Source organism: Ylistrum balloti, unplaced genomic scaffold, assembly GCF_031769215.1.
Source record: "Ylistrum balloti isolate Yb309-2 unplaced genomic scaffold, AGI_CSIRO_Ybal_v1 Utg372492, whole genome shotgun sequence".
Lineage (NCBI taxonomy): Eukaryota > Metazoa > Mollusca > Bivalvia > Pectinida > Pectinidae > Ylistrum > Ylistrum balloti.
Window position 1 is genome coordinate 22,139 of NW_026783112.1, and position 27,656 is coordinate 49,794.

The following is a 27,656-nucleotide window of genomic DNA, read 5'->3' on the forward strand; positions in this document are numbered from 1 at the left end:
TGACATTTAACGCAACCTCTCAAGTGATATTGCCTTTGTCCTTCTACCAAAGTTTGCTCAACAACTGAAATCTCTTTTTTATTGCTCTTCCCACAACTTATTATGAGTAATAGTAGTAAAAGAATTAAAAAAAAATCTAAGAACCTTAGGGACATAGTTAGGATTCTTTTAATCGTTCCTTAAAACTTAGAAAGATTTATAGCATTAATTCTATTCTACAGGTTGCCTCAAAATGGATTTCATGTTTTCAGGAATCACCTTACGCGGATAGGAAAGATGCACTTCATGGTAAAACCCGTTTTCCTGTAATCCTTGGAGAGAAATAAATTTTTTGATTTCCTTGTAGGAATAAACCTCTGATCCAATCTTCCCATAATGCATGATTTGTACACACTTTCCTATATTGATTTTTTCAGTAAAGATTTCATCTGCTAATTGAAAGTTTTTTTTGCGAATACAAAAATCCTTGGTTTCTTCGATTAAGTCTTCGCTGATAAAGTCGTACTTCCTCACTAAAAGTATCCAAAAGTTATCATCATTACTTATTTGACTTTGAAGTAAATTATCACCTTGAGTCCACCTGATTATTTCTAATTTGGGGAAAGTTAAATTAATATCCTGTTTCTTACAAGTTTGCTGAAGCATCTTATAAAAAAAGAAAATACCGTTAACTTTGTTGTTAAATTCCACTCCGCTAGTTTCACCTTTTCCTTTTAATTTAATAAAGTCATACTGACCAAGTTCCACAATGGATGGAGCATTAGTTGCTGTGTGATAAAAGGGATCCTGTTTAACAATATTGTATTTTGTATTCATAATCTTATCCTAAGTTTTTATTTTTTCAAATTCATCAATAATTTGATCAACCCAATTTTTAATTCTTTCATCGGTTAGGTCCTCCTGGTTATCGTTATCAAGTGACAACCCAAGAAATTTTCCTTTTTGAAGGGCGAGTGATTTTTCAAATTGATGACCTTCTGGAAGAGTTTTCCCAATAAGTAAAGCTCCTCTCTCCATCAATTTTTCGGCAAGGATTCCAATGGCATCTTGATAAGTATCGGGATAGCCTTCTTGGTCGCCGCATCCGTAAACCGCAACGATTTTACCTTTAAAATCCAGTTCATTAAATTCTTCGAATAATTCCCCCAAATCTGCTTGCAATTCACCAATATTCCAAGTTGGAGAACCAAAAATGAGGAAGTCATATTCCTTTAAATCATTTATCTTGATATTTGCAATGTCAATCGGGTCGTCTATTTCAAAATTCTTTGAGGTCAGTAAATTAACAATATCAAAGGCATGTGTTTTTGTGTTCCCAGTTTCTGAAGCATAAACTAAGCCCTTTCTCATAAACAAGACACAATTGATAAAAGATATTATAACATAAATTAGATAATAAAAAAGTAATGAAAAAAAAATAGTCTCATTCTTTGTTTGATTTTCTAAACTTTCTTCCTAAAATCAAGTTTTTAGTTGAGATCCTCGTATCTTATGATTTTATGTTATAATTATTAAGATCTTAAACATGTATAAATTTTCTCTAGGAATTCATTCCCTTAACCGTTATCTGGTTTTCTTGTTATTATTAGCAGTCATCGTTAATTCCCTTGTCAAGTGGGTCAGTAAGAAAGACTTTAATAGACAGGACAACCTTCTTTCTTTGTGTTTGATGGTTGTAGCCCACATTCAATTGCTCTTGGGTGCAGTACTTTTCTTCACTAGTGGGCTGGTGAATTTTGAGGTTGCCACTAAAGTTCCGATGATACGCTACTGGACAATGGAGCATGGCTTGGGCATGATCATAGCGATTGTCTTAATCACACTCGGGCGTGTTCGATCCAAGAAAATGGCAAAGGTAAACAGCAAGAAAACCCATCTGGTATTGTTGATTTATAATGTTCTAGCATTCGTTTTGATCATTATGGTTCTCCTACCAAGCGGTCGAAGAATTATTTAAAAGAGAATTAATTAGAAATTTTTCTAATTTTCTAATTTTCTAATATCATTAGTAATTTTTAGAGTGGATATTTATAAGATTTAATAGATAGCTCAACTCATGGTGAAAAATAAAAAAGAAATTCGAAGGAAAAGAATTGAAAAGACTCTCTCACAAAATATTTCTCAATTGGTACTTTTGGAAATGCAAGATGACCGCTTGAAAGATGAGATGATCTCTATTGTAAAAGTGAACTTAAGGGAAGATTTAGAAGAAGCATCGGTTTATTTCAATACTTATCATCCCCAAAATAAAAACAAGGTTATTAAGATGCTTTACCGAGCTGAGCCTTTTTTCCAGTCCGTACTAAAAAAAAAAATCCTCATAAAGAAAATCCCCAAACTAAAATTCTTCTATTACGAAGAAACTCAGAACAAAAACTCAGAGGTCGTGAATCTCATTGAAAAGCTTTCCGTCCAATATAATAATCCTCAAGATAAATTGAACCAAGAATGAAGCGAAACAACAATCAAGTAAAAATCCTATTATGAAAAAAATTGGATTCATTGGGTGGCGTGGAATGGTAGGGTCCGTATTGATTGATCGCTTCATAGCTGAAAAAGACTTTGACGACACCTCCTCGTTTGCCTTATTTAGTACTTCCCAATCTGGAGAGGAAGTCCATCTCTTTCCAGATCGTAGTCATCGATTGCAAGATGCTTATGATCTGAATGCTCTTGCTCAAATGGACATATTGGTTTCATGTCAGGGAGGGGAGTACACTAAGAAAGTTCATCCGCAACTTCGATCGAAGGGTTGGGTAGGCTTTTGGATTGATGCAGCTTCTACTCTGCGGCTTGACGAGAAAAGTGTGATTGTTCTTGATCCTGTTAATCGGGAGATGATTGATCGCAAGCTGGAGCAGGGTGTTAAAGACTTCATAGGGTCAAACTGCACGGTGGCTATCATGGTGATGGCCATTCACGGCTTGTTTAAAGAAAATCTTATTGAATGGGTGAGTAACATGACTTATCAGTCCGCTTCTGGGGTCGGTGCCAAAGGGATTGAAGAGATGATCCAGCAAATGAACATTCTTTCTCATGTAGGAAGAAAGTCTCCTGGAGAAAGTATTCTTGCCTTGGAAAGACGGCTTACCGAAACAATGAATGATTCTTCCTTTCCACAAGAGAAATTGAAGACCGCTTTAGCGGGCAATATCATTCCATGGGTGGATCGTCGCATGGACAATGGACAGTCTCGTGAGGAGTGGAAGGGCTTTAAAGAAACTAATAAAATTTACGGGTTTAATCCTCCCATACCGATTGACGGGACCTGTGTGCGTGTAGGGGTAACCCGTTGCCATAGTGAAGGACTTACTATTAAACTCAAGAAAAATTTACCCATTGAAACGATTGAAGAAAAGATTCGTTCAGCCCATGAATGGGTACATTGGGTACCTAATGAGGGGGATATTACTGTGCAAAAACTTACTCCTTCAAAAATTTCTGGCAAACTCTCCATTGGTGTGGGGCGGGTAAGAAAAATGGAGATGGGGGGAGAGTATCTTAATGTGTTTTGCATCGGTGATCAATTATTGTGGGGTGCAGCAGAACCCTTGAGGAGAACAATTCTCATCCTCATGGGTTTACTTAAATGACAAGGAGTTGATATGTACCAAGTCATTGATCTCTACTTTCAAAAACAAAGTAAAAATATTGCTTGTTTTCTCATGCCGATTAAGGAAGGTGATCGAACAAAGTGGATTATGTTTGAAACAGGTCCTTACAGTTGTTATCCAATTCTAGAGACAAGTCTCAAGGAAAAAGGAATTGCTATTGAGGATATCACCAAAGTCTTTGTGACCCATATCCACCTTGACCATTCTGGGGGGGCATGGAAATTAGCGGAAAGTGGAACTGATATTTATGTTCACCCTATTGGAGCTCCCTTCATGGTCGATCCCACAAAGTTAGTGGAGTCGGCTTCTCGCATCTACGGGGATCAGATGGAAACATTGTGGTCAATGGTGAAAGGAATCGACAAAAAAAAGGTTTTCCCTGTAGATGACGGAAAGGTTTACTACTTTAAAGATCTAGAAGGAAACGAATTTTCTGTCCAAGCGCATCACAATCCAGGGCATGCAAGTCATCACATTGCATGGCAAGCTGGGAAAATCCTTTTTGCGGGGGACGTTCTTGGTATTCGCATTGATAACTGCCTAGTAGATGTTCCTTGTCCGCCGCCTGACTATCATCCTGAATTATGGTTGGATTCAATAACTAAAATTCAAAAACTGGATCTGGATGAAGTGGTGCTAACCCATTTTGGAAGTTTCACAGACATTGATCATCACATTGACCAACTCAAAAACCGCATGCGAAAAGTCATGGATTGGTTTCGCAGGCAACTTAAGCAATCCATCACGCGTAATGAAGTAGAGAAGCAATTCATTGATTTTATTAAACAAGGTTACATTCAAAACGGCATGACAGAAAAGGATATTGAGAATTATATTAATATCAACCCCCCCTTCATGACAGTGATGGGAGTGCTTCGCTATTTGAAAAAGTATGAGGAACTTACCTGTAGTGATATTTAGAAGTCAAAACTGTTTTTCCCAAATACGATTTCCCCATAACCATTAATAAAAAACAACATCAGGTTCTAAGGTGCCAGTTCCCTCTTTTAGTTTATAGTAAAATAATGTAGTGAAAAAAAAATCTATTAATATTGGAATGTTTGGTCTTGGGGTGGTTGGATCAGGGGTTTTAAAGTTACTCCAAGAAAACCAACATATCATAAAAAAACGTTGTGATAAAGTTTTCAAAGTTACCAAAGTAGTTGTTAAGGACATAAAAAAAAAAAGAAACCTCACTCCTCGAGCCTTGAAAGGTACAAAAATTTCTGATGATCCCAATACTATTTTAAATGATCCAGAAATTGATGTTATTCTTGAACTCATCGGTGGCAAAGGTTTAGCATACAAGGTATTCGAGCAATGTGCTAAAAATAGAAAGCCCATCATTACTGCAAACAAGGCCTTTCTTGCCGAGAAAAGTGATGACTTAAACCATTTTTTCAAGAAAGGGCGAACTTGTTTAGGTATTGAAGCCAGTGTGGCGGGATCAGTGCCTATTCTCCAAACTCTTCGTTATGGATTAAGTGCAAACGATATTCGAAGTGTTCATGGGATCATCAACGGTACCGCGAATTATATCCTCACTGCCATGGAGATGCGAGACTTGTCCTTTAAGGAAGCTCTTAGCGAAGCTAAAAAATTTGGTTATGCTGAGCAAGACCCAACATTTGATATTAAGGGACATGACAGTGCTCACAAACTTTCGATTCTCATGGGGATTGCTTTCCATCATAGTTTTCGCTATGCTGAAATCAGCAAGCAAGGAATCGATCAAGTGGATGCGACTGACATCCACTATGCTAAAGAATTCGGTTATGTAATGAAGCTCCTTGGCATTGCAAAAAAAACTAAACTTGGTTATGAAGGGAGGGTTCATCCCACTTTGATTCCCGAGACTCATTTATTAGCAGCGGTTCATGGGGTTCATAATGCTGTCTTTGTAGATGGGAATTACTCAGGACCTCAACTTATCTATGGAATGGGTGCAGGATCCAAGCCCACTGCCTCGGCTGTCGTTTCAGATTTGATTGGTATGTTTGAGTATGAGAGTATCCATTCCTCTCTTAGTTCGCCCGAAGAAAGATATTTCTTTGAAAACAGCTTGGAAAAAATCATCCCACTTGAAAAGATTTTTTCTAAATTCTATATTCGTTTTCGCATCTTTGATCGCATTGGGGTGATGAGCCGCATTAGTTCCATCTTAAGTAAGAATCAAATCAGTATTTCTCAGATGATTCAAAAAAGGTTAGTAAACAGCAATGCAAAAGTTGATCTTATTATCATCACTAATAATTGCTTGGAAAAAAACATGAACCTAGCCTTAAAAAGTATCTCACAAGAAAATTTTGTTTCGGGGTGTTATCATTGGTACCGGATAGAGGATATTAATGAGTAAATTCCCGCAATTTCCAGAGTCGCCGTCTTCTGGTAAAGACTCCCATTCCTATTATAAAAGTCTTTTTCGATACACTTTTTGGGTTTTTTTTATTTTTCTTTTTACCTTTGGTGTGGTGTTTGTGGCCCTTCTAAAGAAAAATGAAACACACCAGTTAATTGATTTTCGGGGTCGTAATATCGTTTCTGCCATGCAGTGGATCAATCGACACTCCCTTCGTGTAGTGATTTATGAAAAGATTGATCTTAATGTACCTCGCTACCATATCATCTCTCAAAATCCCGAACCTGGCGATACAGTCAAAGAAAACCGTACGATCTCTTTAACGGTGAGTTCGGGGAATAAGACATTGATGCCCAATTATGTAGGAAGTAATTATACCGAATCCTATAATAACCTTTTCGCTCATTTTTCTGGCTATCAGGTGATTCCGAAAGTAACTAAAGTTGAAAGGTTTTCGGATATTAACGAGGAATTGATTATTGATCATTATCCTCGGTATGATGAACCTGTTGATCTTCAAGAGGAAATTATCTTTGTTGTAAGTAAGGGCCATACCTTTGGGCCGATTGTAGTAAGTGATTACATTTCTTCAAACTACATCGATATTGAAGAGAAAATGCTTACAGCTGGGATTAATGTGAAAGAGAATTATATTTTTACCCGTAATCGTAATTTATCAGGGAAAATTGTTTCCCAAGACCAGACAAATGGCACGACCCTCAATCGAGGAGATAGTATTCAATTCACTGTGGGAATTTTTTCAAGCAAAGAACAAATTGACGATAAAGTCATCAACAAGATTGAAATTTTAAGAACCTATGAACTTGTAGTACCAAAGATAAGCAATATAGAAAACTTTAAAGAAATTATCAGTAGCAACAACCAAATCCTTTTTTCAAGTAATGTCCAAAGCATCCTTTCGGTCAGTGATCAAAGGCGAGTAAAGGTTATATTGAAAGATTCCTTAGGCGAGAGGGTACTGATTGACGATTTTTATCGTTTTGAAGAAAAAATCTTCCTTCCTTATAAAACGGTGGGAAGAGCAGAATTGCAAGTTTACATTGATGAAAAGCTTTTTGAAGAAATTAAATTAAGTAAGTAAGTAAGTAAGTGAATTGACAGATCTGTGTTTTTGCTCAATCACCAACAAGAAAAATCAGTCAAAAACAAGAAAGGGAATACTCTCATCATTGCAGGGGCAGGTTCAGGGAAAACTCGAACCCTCATAGCCAAAGTCATTCACCTTATCTTAAATGAAAGGATTCATCCATACCACATTCTTGCCATTACTTTCACTAATAAGGCTGCGAGAGAAATGAGAGAAAGGGTAGCTCCTTTGATCAGAGATTTCTTGGAAAATGCACATGGGATGAATGAACAGAATTTTTTTCGTGCTCTCCAAATTAAAACTTTCCACAGTTTTGGGATGTTCATCCTAAGGCAGTTTATAGAAAACCTTTCATTTGAAATCAACGGCAAATTAGAGTTTTATAATCGAAACTTTTCTGTCATTGATCCTGGAGATCAGAAAAGAATCATCAAGAAACTTCTTCCGGACTACAATGCCGATGAAATTCCAATTAAAAAAATACTTAATTTATTTTCTGCTTGGAAGAATGATCTCATCTACCCTGACAAAAAAGACTTTCGTGATAGAGTACGGCACTATTTTGAAGACTTTGTGTTTAAGATTGACCCTATCCAACTTTATGAAGATTATTTTAAGTATAACCTTAAAAGTCATGTCGTTGACTTCGATGATCTCATTGGTTTTACTATTCGATTGTTTAAAAAAAAAGAAGTTGTTGACTATATGATTCGAAGATGGAAATATATCCTAGTCGATGAATACCAAGACACGAACTATCTTCAAGAGAAGATTATTGAGTTTTTCATCAAACATGGAGCACAGGTGATAGCAGTTGGGGATGATCAACAATCGATCTATGGCTTCCGTGGCACTAAAATATCGAATATCCTCTCCTTTAGGAAAAAATATCCAAATGTAGAAGTCTTTGTCTTGGAAGAAAATTATCGAAGTACTCAACATATTCTTGATTTAGCGAACCATGTCATTGCAAAGAACCCTACTACATTTCAAAAAGGATTGTTCACAAATAATCGTACTGGTCAGAAGCCAAACTACTACCTTTTTGAGAACGACATGGAATGCACTAAGTGGATCATGGAAAAGATATCTGATATCAAGGACAAGATTCCCTTAAATGAGATTGCTATCTTTTATCGTACGAATTACCAATCAAGAATTTTTGAAGATGCAATGGTGAGCAATGAATATCCTTACCACATCTTTCGAGGACTCAAATTCTATCAAAGAAAAGAAATTAAAGATTTGCTTTCCTATCTTTTTTGGATATTCAACCCCAATGATCGAATTGCCTTTGAGAGAATGGTGAATACTCCACCGCGGAGAATCGGCGAAAAAAGTGTTTCTAAAATCTTAAACTACTTGGAAGAGAAGGGCATGGGACTTGATCGAGTTTTTGAGGAAGAAATTGCTGGACAAATTAAAGATTCCAAGGGGCGGGAGGCATTTATTCTTTTAGGAGAGATGTTTAAAGAGGTAAAGGAGAAGTTAGATGATTCTCCCCATAGTGTCGTCGAGTTTATACTCAATCGAAGTGGTCTGCAAAAGCAAGCCGAATCTGATTCTGATTCTGCATCTCGAGACTTAAAGCTGGGAAATTTCGATTCTTTTATGGATACATTACTTTGGTTTGAAAAACAGCATGGTGGTAGTCTAGAAGAATTCATTGCCTCTATTGCTTTAGGAGATGAAGAAAACGATACCCCAACACCCAAGATAAGTTTAATGACAGTTCACAATGCAAAAGGCTTGGAATTCAAAGTGGTTTTCTTGGTGGGCATGGAGGAGGACGTTTTTCCTCATTATCTTTCCATGAATGATATTGAAGAGATTGAAGAGGAGCGACGACTTTTCTATGTTGCCATTACGCGTGCAAAGGAACAACTTTATATTTCTTCAGTAAAGAGAAAATATCATCAAGGAGAATTTCGTGAAATGGAAGAATCACGTTTTATCAAAGAAATTGATGAACAATTTTTTGAAAAAAATGAAAGTGTGCAAGATGAACACGATTTTTTCTAATTTTGAAAATACGAAAATTTAAATCTAAAAAGTGTTCATATTTTAATTAACCCAAAAGCAAGAAAAAGTTTAGTTATTCTTTTATTAATAATAAATTCTAAATTTAACTAATAAATTTAACTAATAAATTTAACTAACTTAGCGTAGACAATAATAAATTAAAAAAAATCCAACTGATTTGGTAATAAACAATTATGCCATTTGTGATCGAATAACATCAATTTATTAGAAATTAGGAATTTCTTGATTTTTTGAATTATTTTTTGTCTATATATTGTTCTAATCATGTTAGAATAATATGTAAAATAATAGTTATTTAGAATTTCCTCATGGTTATTAAACCAAAAATCAAAGGTTTTATCTGCACAACAGCCCACCCAAAAGGTTGTTTAATGAATGTTGAAGCTCAAATCAAGCGGGTTCAGTTACAATCTAAAATCGACAATCATTCCAAAATCAATAATGTGTTGGTAGTTGGTGGATCGACTGGATATGGGCTTGCTTCAAGAATTGTCTCTAGTTTCGGACTGGGAGCAAACACTTATAATGTCTGTCTTGAAAGACCTCCAAAGGAAGGTAGAACAGCCAGTCCAGGTTGGTATAACACCGCTTTTTTTGAAAAAAAGGCAATTGAGTGCAGTTTCGGGGCTCAAACCATTATAGGAGACTGTTTTTCCGACGAAACCAAGAATGAAGCTATCAAACTCATTAAAAAGGACAAAGTTAAAATTAATATGGTTATTTATTCAGTAGCATCTCCTAAACGAGTTGACCCTGAATCCGGAACTATCTATAAATCATCCCTTAAGCCTATTGGGAGATCTGTCGAAAGTGTTACCATTAATCCTAATACTGCTGAATTAAGCAAAGTGAACATCGATCCTGCCCCCCAAGAAGAAATAGAGAACACCATTAAAGTCATGGGCGGTGAAGATTGGAAAAGATGGATTGATTTTCTTGAAAAAGCTAATGTTTTATCGGATGGTTTTCTTACCTTTTCTTATTCCTATATGGGACCAGAGATCACTCAATCTATTTATCGCCAAGGTACCATCGGTCAAGCAAAACTAGACCTTGAAAAAACAGCCCAACTTATCACTGATAATAATCAAAAAAATGGTAAAGCTATTGTTGTGGTGAATAAAGCATTGGTCACCCATGCATCTTCTGCTATTCCCATACTTCCCCTTTATGTGTGTATTCTCTATAAAGTGATGAAAGAAAAGAACTGTCATGAAGATTGTTTGGATCAGATCGATCGATTTTTGAGAAATAAAGTTAAGTGGAATTTGGAGAATTCATTTGAGATGGACGATAATCAAATGATAAGGATGGATGACTTGGAGATGAGCAAAGATGTGCAATCAGAAGTTAAAAGACGATGGGATAATATTGAAAAAGATCTTGAAAATGCAGATTTGTCGTTAATTGACCAAGAAGGTTATCTAAGCGATTTCTTGAAATTGTTTGGTTTTGGAATGGATCTTGATTATGAAGAGGATGTCAGTGAAATGGTGGAAATCCAAAAAGTTTTTTGATAATGATCAATAAAAATAAAAAGAAAATTTCAACTTGATTGAGAAATTATTTTTAAATTACAGTTATAAAGACTTTCAGCACGATCGGCAATTTGTCGACAGCCCGAAATTGGCCTTAGAATATAAGAAGAAATTCCTTAGTGAAAAATACAATCATCTCTACAAGGAAGGCAATAAAACAGTCGGGGTTGCTTCTATGAGGTATTTTAAAACCCTAAGTGAAATTTGGAAGAAAAACGCTTTCTTCATTAGAGATTTTGTTGTTGATGAAAATATAGAAAATGCCTATTCCAATTTATTAGAAGCCTTTTTAGATAAATATAAGAAGGAGATCGATTTTCTTATCACTAAGCAGCCAATCGATAACTATAATGGTATCAATGCCTTAATACGAAAAAACTTTTATTATGTTTGTAATGAAGTCATTTATACTCTTAATCTTGCCAAGAACACTCCTAATCAGGCAAGATTTTCGCCATTTGTCCAAGAAGCGACTGAAAAAGATTTAGGCATTATTAAAAAAATGGTCTATGGTAACCATAAATTTAATCGTTATCTATTTGACCCTGTTTTTTCGATTGATGATGTTACGAAACTATATGAAAAAGTGATTGAACAAAGTTTCCAAAACGATCATCATTCCATCTATATTTATAAAAAAGACGAACAAATATTGGGATTCCTCACCACTATTTTTAATAAAGAGATCTCTTATATGATGGACGATCGTTATGGTAGTTTTGATTACATTATTGTAGATGAAAAATTTCAAAAAAAAGGCATTGCTTCTTCCCTCATGTATCATGCCTTGGCAGATTTTATGAAAAAGGACATTCGTATTGTGAGTGTTAAAACTATGGCGAACAATTATCCTTCCATTAGGTTGCTTGTCAAAGATAATTTCTTTGTCACTTCTCAAAACATGGTACTGCATTATAAAAACTAAATTCAATGATTGGTCTTTAAAATTCGATGTTAAATAAAAGGCTTTTTAAAAATTATTGATTTTCAATCTTTAAAGCATTAACATATTATTATGAACAAACTGGTTAAAATTATCATCTCGGTGCAAATGATTTTAATTGTTGCACTTATATTACTTCTTTTGGGAGTGATTAAGAATCCATCTGACGAACTACAAACAAATATTGCTAAAAAGAAAGATTTTTATCAAAAATCTCATTCTAGCCCACAGTTGAAAAATCAAATTTCTGACATTATTGATTTTGGTGCGCTTAAAGGAAATAAGAAAAACAGGAAAGATGTTAACAAGAATTTGCAAGTTAAAAAGACTAAAGACGAATCTCTTGTTAAGACGATCATTCTTGGATCCGATAAAAAGACCTTCGCACCTAAAGAAATTTTTGATATCAACCCTCAGAAAAACCTTTGGGGATACTACAAAGATAACAACCAAAGGTTAGGAGAGTTTAAAATTTTAGACCCCGATCTCTCGCTGGTTGATTTTAGGAGCAAGGAATTTAAAGGTTCTCATTTGCGAGAATCCTTGGAAAGCTATTCTAAATTGAAAGTCTATGTCTTGGTTGAACTTAAAAAAAAAATTTCTTTTAAAAACCTCTATTCTTTGAGGACAAAACACCTTACTTTCATTCCAGGTTTGAACGAGAAATATTATCTTGGTAATTATGCAGGGGTTTTTTATATTGCCTACAAACATCTAAAGAAAATTTACAGTGATCCTTCTATTCGCAACATTCATATCTTAAAGAATTACACCACTTCTTCCAAATACCAGATAGGTATCAAGTCGCCAGAGAACATAGATTCCCTTAAATTTACAATTCATTATCCCTACTCCAAGCTCGGCTTGAAAATTTTTAATCAAGAAAATCAATTTCTTGGAAATGCTGATTTTTTGCAAGAAGACGATAAAGAAAACCACCGATTGTTTGTCACAACGCCCATCAACAAAAATATGTCCTACAACTTCACTAGTCTCATGAATATCAAAGTTTCACTCCAAGACAATTTGAATCGCAGCATCGCAAGAGGGGAAGGTGTGAGTTTAGATGATTATCATGAAATTATGCAAGACGACCATCAAGACACTTATGATCAATTCACGGTTATGGGGGAAAAAATCGTTTCGTCAGAATACATCAAAAGCATTGTTAGTCAAATTGACACCTCAATGGATATTCAAGGCATTTGGAGACAGATCACCTTTTTCTTAGATAAGGATATCCGTTATGATTGGCAGAAACGAGAACTCTTTTTTAGTGGCAATCTGGTCTATTACAACATTAAGGACATGTATCTTAATGTCAAAGAGCTTTCGGAGAAAAAGGTAGGTGCTTGTACAGAAAGGACAGCCTTGGAAATTGCTATTTTAAGGGAATTGGGAATTGCTGCTCGAAGTGCAACACGTGTCTACCATATTTTTACTGAAATCTATTTGCCTGAAGATGGGTGGGTTTCAACCTCACTTACTTTGAATGAAATACCTTTATGCCATTCCATCAATGAAAAGATGGCATATTTTATTGAATGGGATCAAAAATTCCCTATTCGCCTTAAGTGGAAAGCAAAAAACTATCCGTTAATCATAGAAAGTTTATTAAAAAATACTTCATTGGCTAAAAGGTAATTGAAAGTAGTAGCTTCACGATGAAAATTGAAGACCACCTTTTCGCTAAAAAAAATAAAAACCAAATATTCTCATCTGCTATTATCACCCATAAAAACTGTCCAGATGGTGTAGCGTCCGCGATCATTGCTAAAACTGTTTTTCCTAAAATTGCTGTTTTTTTCACGAATCACCACCAAATTAATTCACAAGTTGAGAAATTGGCCAATGCTTTGGACAAAGGCGAACAATTAATCATTTGTGACATTTGTTGCGATGAAGAAACCTTAAAAAAGTTCTTACCTCTCATGGAAGAAAAAAATATTTCGCTTGGTATTTACGAACATCATGAGAGTACAAAGTGGCTACAAAGTATTAAATTATCGGAAAAAATAAAGGGCGAAATAATATTTGATTTCGATCGTAGCGCTTCAAAAATTTTATATGATACTTATATAGAAAAAAATCCCGACATCAATGTCTTTGAAGACTTTATCAATGTTACTAACGATCGCGATCTTTGGTTGCAAAAGGATGAGCGAGGTTTCTTGCTTGCAAAATTACACCAAATATTAGGCGACCAAAACTACATGAACCGTTTTTTAAGGAATCATAAAGTTATTTTTGAAGAGAAGGAGCAACTCATACTCGATCATGAAATTATGAAAGAGAAAAAAAAACAAGACCTCTTGCTTAAGAACATTAAGATTAAGAATGATGAAGAAGGGTTTAAGTATGGAGTGGTTTATGGTGAAGCCGATGGTTCTGACATTCTTAACCGAGCGATTAAGCAATACGATTTGGAATATGCAATTCTCGCCAATCTCAATGCTCGTAAGGCAAGTATTCGAAGCCGGGGAAATAAAGACTGTGTAGTTTATTCCAGCAAGTATGGGGGAGGTGGTCATCGATGTGCTAGTGGCTTTAGGATAGATTTTAAATTTCCAGAGTTTTAAAAGTTTGAAATGTATTGTAAAAAAGTAAAAGAATTTGTGAATGCCTGCGGGGATAATCAAGATAAGCCGATTCTCATGAGTCGTGAAAAAATCGATTTTCTTTTTCAAATGGTGAAAGATGAGTTTATGGAACTTCGTGAAGCAAAAGATGAGGTGGATCAAGCGGATGCTTTAGTGGACATGGTTTATTACATCATACATACTGCTGTCAAGAACGGCTATAATCTTGATTCTATTTTTGAAATTGTTCATCAAGCCAACATGAACAAAATCATTGATGGCAAGGTCATTCGACGAGAAGACGGAAAAATTTTAAAACCAGAAGGTTGGGTTTCACCGGAACCTCTTATTGCTGAGGAAATCAATCGGCAAAAAAACCGCGAAAATTATTAAATTGCTTTCTATTATCCTTTCACTCATTAAAGTTAGGATCACCATTACTGTGGCACTGATTACAGTGATTGGGTGGTATATCGGCAATCAGAATTTTGGTGACATGAGATTATTCGGCTGGGTAATCTTTTCTACCATTCTCGTTTGTGCGGGAGTTTGCACACTCAACCATGTGATTGAATGGCAAAGTGATTCCAAAATGAAACGCACCCAAAACCGTCCTGTTCCGTCTGGTCAGATTGCTCTCACGCATGCAATCATCTTAGCAGTGATTCTTGTGATGGCAGGACTGTTTTTTATGTGGAGGTTTGTGAGTGTTGGGATGATGATAGGTGCCATAATAACCTCCATGCTTTACCTGCTTGCCTACACGCCTCTAAAAAGAGTCACTTGGTTGAACACTTCAGTTGGAGCTATACCAGGAGCTCTGCCGATCATGGGGGGGTGGTATGTTGTGAAAGATGGGCTTGGTTTGGAAGGGTGGGTATTGTTTGCCATATTGTTTTTTTGGCAACATCCTCACTTCTATGCTATTGCTTGGGTTTGTAAAAAAGATTATCAATTAGGAGGATATAAGATGTTAGTGGCTAATGATAACAATGGTAAGACTACTTTCTTTCACTCTTTTATTCATTCAATTTTTTTAATCATAGCTAGTTTCATGATTATCTTCACTGACTTTTCCGCAGGTTGGGTGTATTTATTGGGAATGGTTTTGATCAATGCTTGGTTCACTTTTAGGATTTGGCAAGCTTACCAAAATGCCACCATTAAAAATGCCCAGCGAGTTGTTAGTGGTTCCATTATTTATTTAATAACACTATTTACCTTAGTTTTTATTGATAACCAATTTAGGGTTGAAGTAATTTAATCTTATTGGTTTCTTAACCATAGTATTTCCATTTGTAGCCGAATCTGAATAGTTGGTCAATTATTGAAAGACCAGTAGCAGTTTTTTAACAAATTCACACATCGATTAAATAAAATTAGATATTTTTGTTATTTAGTATTCGCCGTTTTTTTTAACTTTTTTTATTTCACAGTTTTTCATATCGGTATTATATGTTAAAAGTAAGTGTTGTTCTTCTTTTGTATTTGCCCATTTCCTAAGATAATTTGGTAAATTGATAACATATGTATTAATATCCCATTTTTTATTGAATTCTTCACTTTTACCATCAAATTTATTATTATACATAAAATGAGGCATGAATATATTATTAATATTATTACTTAATAAATATATGAGGAAAGAGAATATACTGACCCCAACAGCTAAGTTAGAGCATGAACTTAATTCTAATAAATCATTATATAGTGAACTAGATTGAAATGTCATATTATTATATTTTAAATTTTTTAATAGATTAACACATGGGTTTTTTGAATCTTCATAAATGACAACTATTTTATCCCATTTTTTATAATCAATAATTGATTTCCAATATGAAAATGGACACGGTATATACGCAGTATGTAGGTGTGAATGAAATATATCACCACCCCTAATATGTATATGTAATGTATTATCTGTATTTATTTCAGAAGGACTTACAAAGAAGATTGGTTGTATGTATTTTTTAAAATATTTCTTCATTTGAAATGGTTCTATCAATTCAGTTTCAAATTCATTTGGGTAAAAAAATAGTCCTATCTTTGAAGGTTTTGCTTGACTATAATTACTTATATTAATTATTGTTTTTTTAAATGATTCATGATGATAAAAAAATACATTATTATATTTATATTTTGTAGCATAATGAATTGCTCTTATTATTTGCAGTACATTATTACCTAACCTTCCATACCACCGTTTTATAATTATATCCGTATCATTATTATACTTATGTTTCATAGTACAATAACTTGCTCTTATTAGTTGAAGTGCATTATTACCTAATTTCCTCTCCCTTAGTTTTCTAATTAAGTTCATATTGTTATATATAACACACTATAACATAGTATTGAATAGAGTGGAGATCGCTCAAGCATTGGTTGAATGGTATTCTTAGCAGCAAATGAAATGTTAAAATATAGAAAAATATATAATGATCTTGTAAAAAAATTTTGGGTTAAAACAAGTGTTATAGGAAGTCAAAAACAAAATGCAAAGTAAATTAAAAAAATATTACTTCTCTAATAATGTAGCTATTTTTGTATATAGAAAAACAATTTTAGCCATATATAGAAAAATAATTTCACTTATAGAAAAAATGTCTAAAGATGTAAAAATCTTTATGAAAAAAAATGATAGAAATTTATTTAAAAAAAAATTAGAAGCATCAAAGTATTATTTTGAATATGGTTCAGGAGGATCAACCTATCAAGCAAGTTTAACAGATAAAAGAATAATCATATCAGTAGAAAGTGATGTGGATTGGCATAATCAATTAAAAAAGAAAATATCAAACAAAAAAAATATAATATTTAAATATATAGATATAAAATCAAGGTCTAATAATTGGGGACAACCTGGTACTGGTAGCACAGTAAAAGATTGGAAAAAATATAGTGATGTTATAAAAGAGATAGATAGAGAAATAGCAAAAAAATTAGATTTGATATTAATAGATGGAAGGTTTAGAGTAGCTTGTTGTTTGAAATGTTTTAATGTAATAAATAAAAATTGTATAATAGCATTTGATGATTTTTTAGATAGAAAAGAGTATCACATAGTTTTAGATTACTATAAAATTATAGAAAAGACAAAAGATGAAAGTTTAGTATTATTAAAAAAGAAAAAAGTAAAAGAACCATCAAAAGAATTAATAAAAAAGTATGAAAAAATAAGTAGTTAAAATTGCTATAAAAATTTAAATACCTTTAGGTGAGACTCATTATTTAAATCCCAAATTTAAATTATTATATAAATCTATCTTGTTAAGGTTTTGATTATTTAAATTATAAAAAATTGAAAATCTTCTGATTTTAAAGTTTTTATATTTTTTAAGTTTTTTCTTGTCCAATGTAATTTAGCTTGATTCATTAATAAGAATATTTTTATAAGTTTGATAAATTTCTTTATTATCAATTAATTGGTTTAATCTTTTTCTACCTTGAATCCCCATTTGAGTACTTTTTTTATAATTGCTTGAAATTTCAACAATCTTTTTTAATAGATCACCTTTTTTACAAGGATTAAAAATAAAACCTGTTTTTTTATCCCCAACTAAAAATGTACCACCTCCTCTATTACTTGTTATTACTGGTTTTGAATATGCCATCGCTTCTAAAATGACTGTTGGAAAATTATCAAAACAAATACTAGGAACAATCAAACAAATAGATTTTTCTAAATATTTTTCTATATCTTTTTTCCAACCAGTAAAAATTATATTTTTTTCCAAATTTAAATCTTTGACTTTTTTTTCAAGTTTGCCATCTCCATATCCACATAAAATTAATTTTAAATTTTTATTTTCTTTTAAAGCTAAAGCAAATTCTGAAACTAATAAAAAACACCCTTTTTCTTCGCAAATTATTCCCATATATAAAAAACTATTTTTTTCAATTTTAATTTTTTTATCTTTTATTTTTTTTCATCAATATCATCAATAGGATTACAAATCCATTGAACATTTTTAAAGTTTTTTTTCACCATAGCATCTTTAAGTCCTAGTGATGGCGTTATAAACATTGAAACATATTTTTTTAGTAGAAAATTTTTTATGTAGTAAAAATAAACAGAAGACAAATATATAAAAAAATTAGTTTTTCTGTATTGTTTAAATATTTCTTTTAATTTAAAACCATCTTTACAAACTCTAAAATCTTTATATATATTGAAAAAAACTGGAGATACAAAACCATAATCATGACATAACATAATCACTTTATACTTTCTAATTGCAAGCAAAAAACTGATTGTCAAATGATTAACATTATTTAAAAAAATAAGATTTGGCTTAATTCTATCTACTTCTTTTTTTATTTTAAAATAATAGAAAGGATTAAAAATTAGTCTATTGATATGTCTAAATAATGTTGTTTTTGGAAATTGTAATATTATATTATTTTTTTCTTTTCTCTCATTGTAATCAAATCCCATTTTAAAAGATTCAAAATCTTTATCTTTTTCAAAATGATTAGCTATTCTTAAAAAAATTTTTTGGGCACCACCAACTTTTTCCCCTTCATAATTAAATGTCTCATTAAAAAATAATATTTTTTTTTCATTTTATATTTCTATATTTCCACCAAATCATAATCTTATATATCCTATAAGAAATAAAAAACTCTAATTTATTTAAATATCTTTTTTTAACTTTTATAAAATTTTTTTCATTTTTTTTTTTATTTTTTGGATTAAAGCTCTCTGCTAAAAGATGGTGCCTTCTTTTACAAACCATCACAGGGAAAAAACTCCAATTGGTTTTTTTATTCAATCTAAACCATAAATCATTATCTTGTCCTGAAGTTAAATTTTCATCAAAATTTCCAAATTTTTTAAAAACTTCTTTTTTTAAAAAAACAGATTGATGTGGGACAAAATTATTAGCAAATCCCATCATGTAATTTACAAAAAAATTTTTCTTTTGATAAATTTTTGAACTTGATGAATATTTTCCTTCTTCTTCTTTTTGTTCATTTAAAATGGTTGCTTCTCCATAAACCCAATCTAAATTTTTTTTTTTTCTAAAAAGGCTTTTGTTTTTTTTAAAACATTTTGATTATAAAACAAATCATCTGAGTGCATATGGATTAAATATTTCCCAGTTGATTTCTTTATACCCATGTTCATAGCATTGGATATTCCTTGGGGTTTGTATTGAAATAATTTAGATTGTATATTTTTTTTTTGAAATTTTAAAATTAAATTTTTGGTTTTATCTTTTGAAAAACCATCAATGAAAACTACTTCAAAATCTTTCTCTTTTTGAATTTCAATACTTTGTAAACACTCTCCTAAATATTTTTCAGAATTAAAAGTGCAAACGATTATACTAAAAAAAGGTTTTGATGTTTTTTTATGTTTTGAAATCAAAGTTATAAAATAATTTTAAAGTAGTTTTTTGATAAACTTCTATTCTTTATCTTTGTTTTGAAATTTTCCAAAATTTTTGAGTAAAAATTATCTTTAATATTTTTTACTTCTATTTTTTTTAAATATAAACTATTTTTTTTAAAATAATTTATATTTAACATATTATTATATTTTTTATCGTCTCTATCAAGTTCAATTATTTTTTTAATCATATTATCAAATGATTTGTAATCATCATAATTTAATGAACGATTTCGTATTGAAATAATCTCCAACATTAGGTGCTCCTTTGTATATAGGTATTGTATTTCCCATCATAGCATTTGGAAGTTTTTCAGTTATATAATTTTCTTCATAAGAAATTTTCAAAACAAATTACAAATTTATAATCTTGAAATAATTTATAATTATTAAAATAATTTTTTTCTTTTTCTTTGTAGTTTTTATTTATTAAAACTTTTCCAAAAGAATCTATCTTTTTGTATTTTGAAAGTTTTTTAAAAAAATCAATTCTGTCATAATTACTTGGATTTGAGAATATAAAACAACAAAATTTTTTCTTTTTTTTCTTTTGTTTTTTTTTGTCTAAATTTTTGTATTTTTCTATTTCTAAAAAATAAGAGAGATTTAAATTATTTTTTCTAATTTGAGATAATTTTGAGAAAATATTTTTATTTTTTAATATTTTTTCAAATTTTTATAAGGATAAAAATTTAATTTTGATAAAAATTTAAGTTTTACTAAAAAATTAAAAAAATATCTAAATTTGAATATAATTTTAATATTTATAAATCTTAAAAGTATAAATAAAATATTTATTTTAAAATTCCAAATAGGTTCGTGAGAAATTAGATATTTTAAAGAATTTTTATATATCTTTTTTTTTAAAATATTTATATATATTTTGTGTGAAAAAACAACTAAATCTATTTTTTTATTACTTTCTTTTATTATTTTTATTTTATTTCTTTTAAAAAAGGCTTCTAAATCTTTTTCATAAAAATTTTTATGGAATCCTAAATATTGAATATTTATCTCTTTTCTCATTTTGTGCTTCTACATTTCCACCACAACCACAATACTATTTTTTGGGGTAAAAATAATAAACCTAATTCTAAAAATAATCTTATAAATTTTTAAATTAAAATAGTCTTTGCATTTCATATACTTCAACTTAATCTTTATTCCATTTAAGATAGTTAGTTTTAATTTTTTTGATTTTGATTGATGGGGGAACTGTCTATATTTATATAAAATTTTATTAATATTTGTCATATTGTTTTTTTTTAAAAATTCTCATCCATAAATCCCAATCTTCACAAACTTCATATTTTTCATTGTAGTTTCCAACAGTTTTTACAACATCAACCTTTAGCATCATGGTTGGTTGGGGCATGGGGCATTTTATTAAACTAATTTTTTTAAGTTTTTCAGGATCACTTTCATAAAGCCTTTTAAAATTTTTTTTAGGATTTTCGCTAAAATATTCTAACCCTGTTCCACAACCAATAAATTTTTTATTTTTTTCTAAAAATGTTACTTGGATTTTTAATCTTTCTTTATGAGAAATATCGTCACTATCCATTAAAGCAAAATATTTACTTTTATTGGAAATTTTTTTAAATAATAAATTTCTTGTTTTCGTAATGCCCAAATTTTTTTTTGTTTTGAAAAAATTTTATTCTCTTATCTTTTTGCTGTAATTTTTTAATGACTTTTGAAGAACTGTCTGTTGAGGAATCATCAATAATGATAAGCTCAAAATTTTTATAAGTTTGATTTAAAATACTTTCGATTGATTCTTTTAAATAATTATCACAATTATAATTTGGCATTAAAACTGAAATTAATGGATCTTCCATTTTAGTTTTAAGATTATGCACCGCCCCCCAATGATCTGTCTAAAGCATAAAAACTCAAATATGATAAATATCGAATATTAATTTTATAGAGTTTTGTATTATATAAACAATTTTAGCATGAATGTTCCTATATATTTATGTGTTTTAAGAACCTAATTCATATTAATTGTTAACTATTTATTCACTTTATTAAGCTATCTTGTAGAAAAAATTTTAAGATATATTTTTTTAAGTAATATATTTTTTTAAGTAACTTATAAAAAGTTTTAATTTAATAAGTACTTTTTTAATGAAAAAACTATCTGATCTTTTGAAATAATTTTTAAAATTTTTTAAAATGATTTTATCAAAATCGACATTTTCAAAATTACATTTTTGATATGAAAAATCAAACTTTTCTACTTTTTCTTGAAATCTTCTAATACTTTTATAATGAACACCACTGCCATCAAGGCCAATATTTTTAACTCTTGAAATGACAGGATAAATTGTAAATAAATTATTTTTAAAATTAAAATATGTATATCTTATAGCCCACGAATTTATTTTCCTTTCATTTGATTATCTAACATTTCTAAAATATCCCATCCACATTCTTCAAAATTTTTTCTTAAGGTTTCTATTGTTTTGAAACTGATTATAATCTTTTACATCCCAATCAACTTTTTTCCATCTATCTTTCCAAGTTCCCCATCCCCAACTAGATGTTCTTTTTGCTAAGTAAATATCTTTTTTGTAATATTTTGGAATTTAAATTTATTTGTATAACCACTAATTGAACATATTTTTTTATTATTCTTATAAAAATTAAGTCCATTATTCATGTATTCAAGAAAATCTTTTGAAGTTAATATATCATCTTCTAAAACTATAACCTTTTTATATTGATTGATAATTTTAGAAACACCACTTATAATCGAATTGGCTAATCCTTTATTTTTTTTTGAATGAATAATTTTAATTTTTTTAAATAATTTTTTTTTCTTATTTTCTTTTTCAAATAACTTTAAAATTTCTAACTTCTAAAACTTCTTGTTTACTTTTTTCATTTTGTTTCATTCCATCAGAAAATATAAACAACTCACTTTTGTTTGATAAATAGTTTTTTGATAGATGACTTAAAGGTTTTTTTTGTATGTTCTAATCTATTATATACAAATAAAATTATTGGGGCTAAATTTTCTATTTTTTTCATATATAAAAGATAACTACATATTTGATAATTTTTTTATAAAAGTTAGATCATTTATTTTTTGAATTCAATTTTATAAAATAACCACAATACTATTTTTTTGGGTAAAAATAATAAACCTAATTCTAAAAATAATCTTATAAGAATTTTAAATTAAAATAGTCTTTGCATTTCATATACTTCAATTTAATCTTTATTCCATTTAAGATAGTTAGTTTTAATTTTTTTGATTTTGATTGATGGGGGAACTGTCTATACTTATATAAAATTTTATTAATATTTGTCATATTATATTTTTTTAAAATTCTCATCCATAGATCCCAGTCCTCAGAAACTTCATATTGTTCATTGTAGTTCCCAACAGTTTTTAAAACATCAACCTTTAGCATCATGGTTGCTTGGGGCATTGGAGTTTTTATCAAACTAATTTTTTTAAGTTTTTCAGGATCACTTTCATAAAGTCTTTTTAAAGTTTGTTTAGGATTATTCCAAAAACACTCAAGCGATGTTCCACAGCCAATAAATTTTTTATTTTTTTCTAAAAACTCTACTTGAGTTTTTAATCTTTCTTTGTAAGAAATATCGTCACTATCCATTAAAGCAAAATATTTACTTTTATTGGAAATTTTTTTAAATAACAAATTTCTTGTTTTCGTAATGCCCAAATTTTTTTTGTTTTGAAAAAATTTTATTCTCTTATCTTTTTGCTGTAATTTTTTAATGACTTTTGAGGAACTGTCTGTTGAGGAATCATCAATAATGATAAGCTCAAAATTTTTATAAGTTTGATTTAAAATACTTTCGATTGATTCTTTTAAATAATTTTCACAATTATAATTTGGCATTAAAACTGAAATTAATGGATCTTTCATTTTAGTTTTCAGATGATGTTCCCACCTCAATGATCTACCAAAAGTATAAAAACTCAAATATGATAAATATCGAATATTAATTTTATAGAGCTTTGTATTATAAAAGCAATTTTAGCATGAATGTTCCTATATATTTATAGGTTTTAAGATAAAAATTTATTTTAAACTTGTTAAACTTTTATTAAAACCAGTTATAGAATTTGGATGTAAAAAATGTCTTTTTACTATAAAATTATTTTTTTCTAAAACTTTTGAAATTATTTTGATATCTGCTTTTGGATTAAATTGTGGATGACACTCTACTTGAATTTGTTCAACTTTTTTAAAAAACTAATATCTTCATCAAATAAATTTCCTTCTTCTCCTTCAATATCCATTTTTACATAATCAATAATTTTTAAATTATTTTTTTTAATTATTTCTTTAATTGAAATTCCTTTAACTTGTATTGATTTATTTCCTTTTTTAGTTTCTATATGGTATTCTTCTGAACCAACATCTTTAGAATAACTAACAAATTTTTTATTAGTTAGGGCATAAGGATAAACTAAAACATCTTTTAAGGAAGAAATATTTTTTTTTAACAAATTATAATTATCCTTATCCATTTCACAACCAATAATTTTAGAATTTGGATATTGTAATTTGAAATCAATAATTGTAAATCCTAGGTTTGAACCTAAATCTAAAATAACTGGGTTTTTTCTAACTATTTTTTTACTTGGTCTATGATATAACAAGAAAAAGCTATATATAAAAGAATATTTAGAATCTTTTTTAAAGTATAAAAAATTATTAATCCCTCTAATTTTAACTTTACATACTTTATTTTTATCAAAAAAAGAATCAGAAGAAATTATATTGTAAACTTTAAAAAGATACTTTAATTCTACCTTAAATATTAGGTATACAAATTTTTTAATAGACTTCAATTTAAATTTCATCAAAACAATAGGGTTTGAATATATACGAAGTAATTTATTTTTTAATTTTTTTAGCATTATAATAATATTTCTAATAAACATATTTAAATAAATTTTTTTTTATTTATAAAACTAAACTTTTTATTCTTTTAATTAAATTAAAAAGTTTTAATTTAGTCAATACTTTTTTAATGAAAAAACTATCTGATCTTTTAAAATAATTTTTAAAATTTTTTAAAATGATTTTATCAAAATCGACATTTTCAAAATTACATTTTGGATATGAAAAATTAAAATCTTTTACTTTTTTTTGAAATTTTGGAATTTTGTTACAATGAACTCCACTACCATCAAGACCTATATTTTTAACTCTTGAATTAACAGGATAAATTGTAAATAAATAATTTTTAAAATTAAAATATGTATATCTTATACCCCAAGAATCTATTTTTCCTTTCATTTGATTATCTAACATTTCTAAAACATCCCATCCACATTCTTCAAAATTTTTTTTTTAAGGTTTCTATTGTTTTGAAACTGATTATAATCTTTTACATCCCAATCAACTTTTTTCCATCTATCTTTCCAGGTTCCCCAACCCCAAGTAGATGTCCTTTTTGCTAAGTAAATATCTTTTTTGTAATATTTTGGAATTTTAAATTTATTTGTATAACCACTAATTGAACATATTTTTTTATTATTCTTATAAAAATTAAGTCCATTATTCATGTATTCAAGAAAATCTTTTGAAGTTAATATATCATCTTCTAAAACTATAATCTTTTTATATTGATTGATAATTTTAGAAACACCACTTATAATCGAATTGGCTAATCCTTTATTTTTTTTTGAATGAATAATTTTAATTTTTTTAAATAATTTTTTTTTCTTATTTTCTTTTTCAAAACATCTTAAAAATTTTAACTTCTAAAACTTCTTGTTTACTTTTTTCATTTTGTTTCATTCCATCAGAAAATATAAACAACTCACTTTTGTTTGATAAATAATTTTTTGATAGATGATTTAAAGTTTTTTTTGTATGTTCTAATCTATTATATACAAATAAAATTATTGGGGCTAAATTTTATATTTTTTTCATATATAAAAGATAACTACATATTTGATAATTTTTTTATAAAAGTTAGATCATTTATTTTTTGCTGTAATTTTTTAATGACTTTTGAGAAACTGTCTGTTGAGGAATCATCAATAATGATAAGCTCAAAATTTTATAGGTTTGATTTAAAATACTTTCGATTGATTCTTTTAAATAATTATCACAATTATACTTTGGCATTAAAACTGAAATTAATGGATCTTCCATTTTAGTTTTCAGATGATGTTCCCGCCCCCCAATGATCTACCAAAAGTATAAAAACTCAAATATGATAAATATCGAATATTAATTTTATAGAGCTTTGTATTATAAAGCAATTTTAGCATGAATGTTTCTACATATTTATATGTTTTGAGAGTTTAAAATTTCACCTAAATGAAGTCCAAAGCAATATTGAAAAAATTTGATTTCCTAAACCCCAATAAATTGATACTTTTTTATGACTCAATTAGCTCAGATATAGATTTAATTAATCGTAATTCAATTACCACAAGGAAATTAATTTTGATTTTATAGATTGGAAGTAAATTTTTATTTTTTTAATTGGAATCCTTAACAAATTAGTTTTTCTCGTTTATTTTTAATAGTACTTAGTGGGTTGGTGTATTGCCGATAATAATTACACTGAAACTTATTCAAAACCTGGCTTTTTATATAATTAAAATTCTTTAATTATTCGATAATAATACAGGAGAAGTATTTATGTTAAAACTCTTCAGCAATGAATTAATGAAAAGTGTTAAAATAATAACCTAAATGACATCAATGAATAAAAAATTTCTTTTAACTGTCCTTTTCTTATTTTTTTCCACCCACGTGCTTGCTCAAAATTTCAAATATGAGAAACCAGAGCAAATCGTTGAAGAAACTAAGTTGCCGTCTGAAATTCCAGAAGAAGAATCGTTAAAACCTATTCTGGAAGAATCCCCTCTCCATCGATTTGCTCTTGGCTACTATTTTGTTTTAAATGGTGATGATATTGGTTTTGGTATTAACTTTACTTCCCCTTATCTTTTATCTAATTTGCTGTCCTTTTATTTGGACTCCATTATTTTTATGGTGGATAGTGAGACCCTATACCCTGAGGAGCCAGTTAATACAGATTACAATCTTTATCAGATTTACGGAGTTTTTCGATTAGGATCTCAAATAGCCTACACTACAGAAAAATTTCGAGGTTACGGGAAATTTGGTTTGAGCTTGATTTTGGTAAGGGATAAAAGTTGGGAAGACTATTTTAACGTTCGAAACAATATATCAACCGTGAATAATAAAGGACCAGACATCATGGTGGGGCTTCACTTCATGCTTGGTTTTGAAGTTCTAGTTTCAAAGATGATTTCCCTCTATACGGAAGGTGGATTCGAATTTCTAATTGAAGGGAACATTAATCCAGAAAATGCTAGAAACCAAGCCGTTATTTCTTCAAACAGTAAAATAAGGGAACTCAGTTTTAATTTTCTTTTTGGATCTAAAATTTATTTTTAAATTAAATCTCGACCCTAATTTATATAATCTGGCTTTGAATATGCCTAATCATAAAACTCAATGGGTTTGTCATATTTTAATGGGAACTAAACTACATTATGTATAGTATGAATATACTGGATTAGGTAGGCAGTTGACTTTTAAGTTGACCTAGTGGAGTTACTTATATTATAATTAATATCATTCAATATGAGGAATTTCCAATGTATGACAAAGTAATGACCGATGAGATGAAGAAGGAGTTAACAAGTAAAGGAGTTGAAGACCTAAGCTCTCCCGATCAAGTCGACAGTTTTTTAAAAGAAAACTCAAGAAGTGTTGCAATTTTTATTAATTCTGTTTGTGGGTGTTCAGCTGGAATAGCAAGACCTGCTTTTATTGATTCAATTAAACACTCAAAAAGGCCAGACAAAATTGGGACGGTTTTTGCCGGAGTTGATAAAGAAGCTACCGAACAAGTTCGAAACTACTTGGAGGGCTATCCTCCATCATCACCATCGATTGCTCTTTTTAGGGAAAATGAAGTGGTACATGTTATTGAAAGAAGTGATATTGAGGGATTTGATCCCCAAACATTAAAACAATGCATTGAGCAGGCCTATCAAAAATTCTGTGGTGAAACCATAGATGAAAGTATCGAG

General features: G+C 29.8%; 4 protein-coding genes across 4 annotated transcripts; 3 read left to right on the top strand and 1 right to left on the bottom strand.

The window, feature by feature from the left end:
* Positions 1 to 825: 825 nt before the first annotated feature.
* On the bottom strand, positions 826 to 1,350 carry LOC132564673 (flavodoxin-like). Its single transcript, XM_060229311.1, has one exon. The coding sequence runs from the start codon at positions 1,348 to 1,350 to the stop codon at positions 826 to 828; it is 525 nt and encodes a 174-aa protein (XP_060085294.1).
* Positions 1,351 to 2,516: 1,166 nt separating this feature from the next.
* Positions 2,517 to 3,593, top strand: LOC132564676 (aspartate-semialdehyde dehydrogenase 1-like). The gene has a single exon (XM_060229312.1). It carries the CDS (start codon positions 2,517 to 2,519, stop codon positions 3,591 to 3,593), a length of 1,077 nt encoding a protein of 358 aa, XP_060085295.1.
* A 72-nt stretch (positions 3,594 to 3,665) lies between these two features.
* On the top strand, positions 3,666 to 4,535 carry LOC132564677 (uncharacterized). The gene has a single exon (XM_060229313.1). It carries the CDS (start codon positions 3,666 to 3,668, stop codon positions 4,533 to 4,535), a length of 870 nt encoding a protein of 289 aa, XP_060085296.1.
* A 4,897-nt stretch (positions 4,536 to 9,432) lies between these two features.
* On the top strand, positions 9,433 to 10,641 carry LOC132564678 (enoyl-[acyl-carrier-protein] reductase [NADH]-like). Its single transcript, XM_060229314.1, has one exon. It carries the CDS (start codon positions 9,433 to 9,435, stop codon positions 10,639 to 10,641), a length of 1,209 nt encoding a protein of 402 aa, XP_060085297.1.
* Positions 10,642 to 27,656: the final 17,015 nt, after the last annotated feature.